Raw genomic sequence first — 8054 nt, forward strand, 5'->3', positions numbered from 1 at the left:
TGCATTTTCATGATGATCAAAGATGGTTTAAGACGTTAAGAGTTGCATAGTCGAGTCTAGATGCATTGTCAGGTCAAGTTGTTAAGATGTCAGGTTATCGAGATGTTAAGATGTTAAGATGTCAAGTTGATGAGCTATTAATGAAGTGCTTTATGAATGATTATGATGCTTAAGATGATGAATGATTATGATGTGTATGATGATTGATTACGAAGTTGCTTATGATGATTGATTATGAAGTTGTTTATGATAAGATGCTATGTGATTTATGATAAGATGCTATGTGATTTATGATATGATGCTACATGTTTACTAATGATGATATGTGATGATGTATGTGATATTATTGATAATATAAGATGAAGTATATGACTAATATAGGAAGAATAGTGACACTAGTTAAGAAAGTTTAAGTTGTTAGATATGATTAATGAATTATAAGATGTTTAAGTTGTTGAATGTACTTTATATGATTTATATGCTTTATATTATTGTTTGAGAAATCTCACCCCTCTGCTTGGAAATGTTGCTCTTCGTATGGGTAACTTGCAGGTAACCAGGATTAGTTGCGGTCGTGAGTGGACTCCTCACAAGTGTGTCTTAGGTGCTCTGATACGTAACGGGATGGGATTATGTCTTTACTTTCTGTTCCTTACGTATTACTTTATGAATCTTTCAAGAATTGATGTTGAACTAAGTTTTATGAAACTTTATATTGAGGCCCTTGTGCCAAAGATTATTTAAGTTGTCAAACTATTCCGCTGCGAAGTTTTAAAGATTATGTTGTTATATTTTTGAAGGATAAATTATTATTCCATTTACGTTTTTTTAAGAAATGTGACATTCCGTTTTATGATGAAAAACTCTGATTTTATTTAAGAAATTTTTACGTTGGGAAAACGGGGTGTTACACCGGTATTGTTGGTTAAGAAGAAAGATGGAAGTATGAGGTTGTGCATTGATTATCGACAACTGAATAAAGTAACTATAAAGAATAGATATCCACTTCCTAGAATTGATGATTTGATGGACCAGCTGGTGGGTGCACGTGTGTTCAGCAAGATTGATTTAAGGTCGGGTTATCATCAGATTAAAGTAAAAGATGAAGACATGCAGAAGACGGCCTTTAGGACGCGATATGGTCATTATGAATATAAGGTGATGCCTTTTGGTGTGAGTAATGCGCCTGGCGTGTTTATGGAGTATATGAATCGCATTTTCCATGCATTTTTGGATCGCTTTGTGGTTGTGTTCATCGATGATATTTTGATTTACTCTAAGACAGAAGAAGAACATGCAGAACATTTGAAAATCGTTTTGCAAGTGCTGAAAGAGAAGAAGTTGTATGCTAAATTGTCTAAGTGTGAATTCTGGTTGAACGAGGTAAGTTTTCTGGGCCATGTTATTTCTGGTAGTGGTATTGCAGTCGATCCATCTAAAGTTGAAGCAGTATCACAATGGGAGACTCCTAAGTCAGTTACAGAGATTAGAAGCTTTTTGGGTTTGGCAGGATACTATCGAAGGTTTATAGAAGGATTTTCTAAGTTGGCACTTCCGTTAACTCAGTTGACGTGTAAAAGTAAAACCTTTATGTGGGATGTTCATTGTGAGAACAGTTTTAATGAATTGAAGAAGCGTTTGACGACGGCTCCAGTTTTGATTTTGCCAAAACCTGATGAACCTTTTGCGGTGTATTGTGATGCGTCTAAATTGGGTTTAGGCGGTGTGCTTATGCAAGATGGTAAAGTTGTTGCTTATGCATCAAGACAGTTGAGAACTCATGAACGAAACTATCCTACTCATGACCTTGAATTAGCTGCAGTCGTATTTGTCCTTAAGATTTGGAGACACTACTTGTATGGTTCGAGATTCGAGGTGTTTAGTGATCACAAGAGCTTGAAGTATTTGTTTGATCAGAAAGAATTGAATATGCGACAGCGACGGTGGCTCGAATTGTTGAAGGATTATGACTTTAGTTTGAATTACCATCCGGGTAAAGCTAATGTTGTTGCGGATGCCTTAAGTAGGAAGAGTTTACATATGTCTGCTATGATGGCGAAGGAATTTGAATTACTTGAACAGTTTAGAGATATGAGCTTAGTTTGTGAAATGTCGTCTCGGAGCGTTAAGTTAGGAATGCTGAAAATTGATAACGATTTCTTGAAAAGTATTAGAGATGCACAGAAGGTTGATGTTAAGTTTGTGGACTTGTTGGTTGTTAGTAATCAAACTGAAGATGGTGACTTTAAAGTTGATGATCAAGGTGTGTTGAGGTTCAGAGGTAGGATTTGTATTCCAGACAATGATGAGATAAAAAGGATGATTCTGGAAGAGAGTCATAGGAGTAGCTTGAGCATTCATCCGGGAGCTACAAAGATGTATCATGATTTAAAGAAGCTGTTTTGGTGGTCAGGATTGAAACGTGATGTGGCACAATTTGTGTACTCTTGTTTGATTTGTCAGAAGTCGAAGGTAGAGCATCAGAAACCTGCTGGGTTGATGACACCGTTAGATGTACCAGAATGGAAATGGGATAGTATATCCATGGATTTTGTGACGAGTTTGCCAAATACTCCTAAAGGGAATGACGCAATTTGGGTGATGTTGACAGATTGACGAAGTCGGCACATTTCCTTCCGATTAATATTAGTTTTCCTGTGGCTCAGTTGACAGATATTTATATTCGAGACATTGTGAAGCTGCATGGTGTTCCTTCGAGCATTGTGTCAGATAGAGACCCACGATTTACTTCTAGATTTTGGAAGAGTTTGCAAGAGGCTTTAGGCTCTAAGTTGAGATTGAGTTCGGCTTATCATCCTCAGACAGATGGTCAGTCGGAAAGAACAATTCAGTCACTCGAAGACTTGTTGAGAGTTTGTGTACTTGAGCAAGGTGGGACTTGGGATAGTCATCTCCCGTTAATAGAGTTCACATATAATAACAGCTATCATTCAAGTATTGGGATGGCACCTTTCGAGGCTTTGTATGGTCGGAAGTGTAGGACTCCGTTGTGTTGGTTTGAAACAGGTGAAAGTGTAGTTTTAGGACCAGAAATTGTTCAGCAGACTACTGAGAAAGTGAAAATGATTCAAGAAAAGATGAAAGCGTCGCAGAGTCGACAAAAGAGTTACCATGATAAGCGTAGGAAAGACATTGAGTTTCAAGAAGGGGACCACGTGTTCTTGAGAGTTACTCCGATGACCGGTGTTGGTCGTGCATTGAAGTCTAAGAAGTTGACTCCGAAGTTTATTGGTCCTTATCAGATATCTGAGAGAATTGGCACGGTGGCTTATAGAGTTGGCTTACCACCGCATTTATCAAATTTGCATGATGTGTTTCATGTGTCGCAGTTGAGGAAGTATGTCCCAGACCCGTCCCATGTGATTCAGAGTGATGATGTGCAAGTTAAAGACAACCTTACGGTGGAGACTTTACCTTTGAGGATCGATGATCGCAAAATGAAGACGTTGAGAGGCAAAGAAATACCTCTAGTGAGAGTTGTTTGGAGCGGCACTACTGGTGAAAGCTTGACGTGGGAGCTGGAGAGTAAGATGATGGAGTCTTACCCAGAGTTGTTTGCTTGAGGTAAATTTTCGAGGACGAAAATTCTATAAGTTGGGGAGAGTTGTAACGCCCGTCTTAATTATTTACTTAATTTAATGTGGATTTATATATTTATTTATATATATATTTATATGATTTAAGAATTTAAATAGTTTGCATGATTTATAGATAAATTATGTGATTTTCTAGAATGACGTGAAGTATATTGATGTTGTGAAGTTGTTATGTTGGTGTGACTTATTTTATTATTAAATAAAATAAGATATGAGAAATAAAATAAAAATATTAAAGATTGGGCTGCGTGGTGAGATGAGCAATTAGTAGTGAGAAGAGTAAAAAGGAGAAATAAATAGACAGACATAAGTTAGGAAAAGTAGTACGTACGTTTTTGGAGAAAAGTCAGAAAGAGAGAAGAACCAAAGGAGGGCTGCGATTCTGCTATTATCAGGTAAGGGTGAGACTAATTTTCAATATTATTAAGGGTGTAATTCTGTAGAATGAATTTAACATGATTAGGTTAAGTTTTGGTGAGAATTGGGAATTAGGGTTAAGATCGATTTTGATGATTGAACCATGAAAAGATGTTAGAATGATGCAAAATTAGTGTACAGACCTTAGATATTGCCTAGGATGATAATTAGATGCTAATTGGATGAAAGAAACATGAGAATAGGTGAAAAGTTGAGATTTTTAGGTTTCTGGCCGTACTGACATTCATCGCTCGCACCTGCGAGCAAGAACACTCGCAATTGCGAGCTAGGAGCCATCGCTCGCCATTGCGAACAAAACAACTCGCAACTGCGAGTACCCAAACACTCGCCATTGCGAGCAGGATAGCTCGCCATTGCGAGCAGGACCTTAGGAATCCCAGAATGTGCGCTTTGCTCGCCATTGCAAGCAAAGTTACTCGCCACTGCGAGTTAGGCTGTTAGTTGCCCAAAATTGTCCCGATGCGATCCTTTCGCACGTGTAGTCTTGAGATGACCTTAGAAGTAAGTTAGAGAGCTGTTTAGGATGTTTCCATAAGCTCCAGAAGTCTGTTATGGTGACTGAAATTAGAGGTGTTGCTGCATGAATGCTATAATGATGTTTTATGATATTTATATTGATGTAATTAATTCTTTATGTGAATGTTAACACATTCAAGCGTTGTTAATTGTTGTATGTTGCTGCTGTTTTCTGTTGACGACTGTTAGTGTCTTGAGGTCGCATGAGTCGGTCTATGTTGTTGGAATTTTAAGAAGTTGTCCATGATTATGAGTCGTATGAGTTGTACACGTCGTTGTCCAAGTTGTTGGAAGTTGAGTTCATTGCATACTCATTAAAGTTGGGGGCTTTAGGCCCGGCAGCCTTTGTGCTCATTAAAGTTGGGGGCTTTAGGCCCGGCAGCCTTTGTGCTCATTAAAGTTGGGGGCTTTAGGCCCGGCAGCCTTTGTGCTCACACGTTGAAGAGCCTATTATGCTCATTTTGTTGTTGATTGGTACCACATGCATTTGCATATCAAGAGGTTCATGATGTTTAAGTTGTCAAGATGTTGTCGAGTTGATAGAGTTGCATGGTCAAAGATGAGTCGTGTTGTTAAGTTGTTGTTGAGTCGATAGAGTTGCATGGTTAAGGATGAGTTGTGCCGTCAAGTTGAGTGTTAAGTTGATTATGATTTGTGATGAAAAATTATGCTAATTGTTAATTGTTGATATGTTATTAATGTTTAAGTTGTTAAATGCATTTTATTGGATTATATTCTTAATGTATTGATTATGAAATCTCACCCCTTCTGCGTATATGTTGCCTCGACCGTGGGTAATGTGCAGGTAATAAAGATTAGAGGCGTTCGTGAGTGGACTCCTCAGTTGGTGTCTAGGTGCTCAGATACGTAACGGGATGGGGGCTTGCTTTTACTTCTATTCCTTACGTGTCTCTTTTATGAACTAATTTATGAGATTTTCCAATAAGGCCTGCGTGCCAAGACTTTAAAATGTTGAACTATTTTCCGCTGCAATAGTTTAAGATATTTCATGATGTTGAATTTGAAGGATAATCATTATTATCCATTTTATGATTTAAATGAAGTATGTGACATTCCGTTGTGATCAAAATACTCTGATTTTAAATGAAATTTTTATGTTGGGAAAACGGGGTGTTACACCAACGACATTAGAAAGCTAACGTCCATACCTACAACTTCCGTGTTTACGCCTAAACCCAGTTCGGAACTTAAACTTGTCAAACTGAGACAATAAAAACGCGTTTTGCACATTGACAGCAAAATCGCAGTTCAGCTGCGATTTCGCTTTGGGGAAATCTTTTCCACTTCATGTTCGATCCAATACTCTCCAAACTTGACTCTAATCATTACCCTGTGATTACCCTATCATTAAAACATTAATTATTCATCAACTTACTGTATGCAAATTCAAAGGGTTCTCAAATCTATTAACAACCTATTACAATTATTAAACCCTAATTCTTAAACTCACCAACATCTCATCCAATTCCATGGTTCTAACCTCAAAACTACATCCAATAATCATCCTATGGGTTATCTAAGGACTGTATACAATTTCTACATCAATTCAACAAGTTTTCATCATCTAATCATCAAATCTCTCTCAAAACCCTGATTCTCAAATTCTCACAAACTTTCCGCAATTTGTTAGATGCAATCTAATGATTTAACAACTTAATATTAATGCAAGACAGTCTCACCCTCGCCTTAGATTAATTCCTGAATCAGCAGCAACGTTCTTCTTTCCTAAGGTATTCTCCTCTTCTCTTGACTTTTCTCTTCTCTTCTCTTCTTTCTTGTTCTGCTCTTTTCCAAAAAAGCGGTTTTAAGGTAAACTCTTTCTAACCTAAGCTTCTCTATTTATAATACTAAAATATTCTTCCCAAATCTATTTAGGCCCAACAACTTACTCTTCTTTCTATTCTAACCCCCAAATCCACTCACACTAATAATCCTCTTATTCTAATAAATAATATTTCTCTACTAAATATATAATAATACACCAAATAACAAATATATATCTATAACAATTAACAAATATATTATGCTAGTAAATACCAACATATAACATAACAAAATATCACTCAACAAAATATATTAACTAAATTATAAAAAGACATCTAATCTCAACAAATCATATATCCCTCATATACATCATATAAATATATTCTAAAACTAATTAAAATAATTAAATAAAAAGGAGGGCGTTACACATGGCACGCTATACCTCATAAACTTGCATAGTAAATGTACAGCATCTTTATTTCATTAAATGAGATGGAAGTTCTGCATCAATTTAAATGTACACCCTCATAAACCTTGCTTCCATCTTCATTATCCTTCATTCCTCAACTATCTTAAGTAACTTCTGCATTCAACCAAAAACCATGAACGACTTTGTCATATTTTGCATGTGGTTTTAAACACTATTGTTGCTTCTGGAATTCCTAATCATAAAATCAGATTGAAAGTTGGAGTTCCTGTAATGCTGTTAAGAAATATTGATCAGAATTTGGGATTGTGCAATGGAACACGATTGGTTATCACAAGAATGGGGAAATACGTTCTTGAAGCGAAAGTCATAACAGGAAGCAATATTGGTCAAAAGGTTTACATCCCAAGGTTATCACTGACTCCATCTGACAAGAGAATCCCCTTCAAGTTTCAACGAAGGCAATTTTCACTGGTTGTTTCGTTCGCTATGACTATCAATAAAAGTCAAGGGCAGTCGCTTAATCATGTTGGAGTCTACCTGTCTCAACCTGTTTTCTCTCATGGTCAGCTGTATGTTGCCCTGTCTAGAGTTACTTCTAGGAAAGGGTTGAAGATATTGATTCATGATGACGAGGGTAATGATACAAACGTCACATCAAATGTGGTATATAAGGAAATATTTCAAAATGTGCTTTAGTTAATTTGTATGAACCTACACTATGGAAATCCTCAATTGAACCCTCTTTTTGCAATTTCCTTTTGTATTGAATTTTATGTCCTTAATTTCTCTATATTATAAAATACCGATAATATTATTTCATGATGCATTAACTACTAATATAAATGACCAATGCTATATCAGACCAGTGCGATAGCACGGGTCAAAGTCTAGTTTTTATTAACATGTCATAATTGAATGGTATTCTAAATTTAATTTTTTTTACAGATCCGCATATCCTTATCGTATGGTTAGAATACTATACTTTTAAAAAAAGAAACTTTAATTTTCATGTTAAAAAATATAAATTTATTAAAATAACATATCATACTATTATTTTTAAAACATATAAGGTATTACTTTTCCCGTAAGTGTAGCTCAGTTGGTAGCTACCAGGGATAATTTGTGCAGGGGCCGGAGTTCGAATCCTGGATTCCTCACTTCTCCACACATAATGTGTGTGAATCTAGCCACTAGGCTACTTGACCAAAAAAAAAATAAGGTATTGCTTTCTAGTCTAGTCAAAATAAAAATAAAAAAATTCTTTAAAT

The 8054-nt window shown here is 36.2% G+C and overlaps 1 protein-coding gene across 1 annotated transcript; it reads left to right on the top strand.

Annotated features, from left to right (window-relative positions):
* Positions 1–6993: 6993 nt before the first annotated feature.
* LOC146930502 (uncharacterized) lies at positions 6994–7482 on the top strand (the record flags this gene model as incomplete). The annotated part of the gene is made up of 1 exon (XM_085707563.1): positions 6994–7482. A coding segment is annotated over one exon (489 nt), but the record flags the coding sequence as incomplete, so codon positions are not given.
* Between the last annotated feature and the right edge of the window lie 572 nt (positions 7483–8054).

This window comes from Medicago sativa, chromosome 4, assembly GCF_051527215.1.
Source record: "Medicago sativa cultivar Bolivia chromosome 4, Bolivia_mono, whole genome shotgun sequence".
In the NCBI taxonomy this organism is placed as follows: domain Eukaryota; kingdom Viridiplantae; phylum Streptophyta; class Magnoliopsida; order Fabales; family Fabaceae; genus Medicago; species Medicago sativa.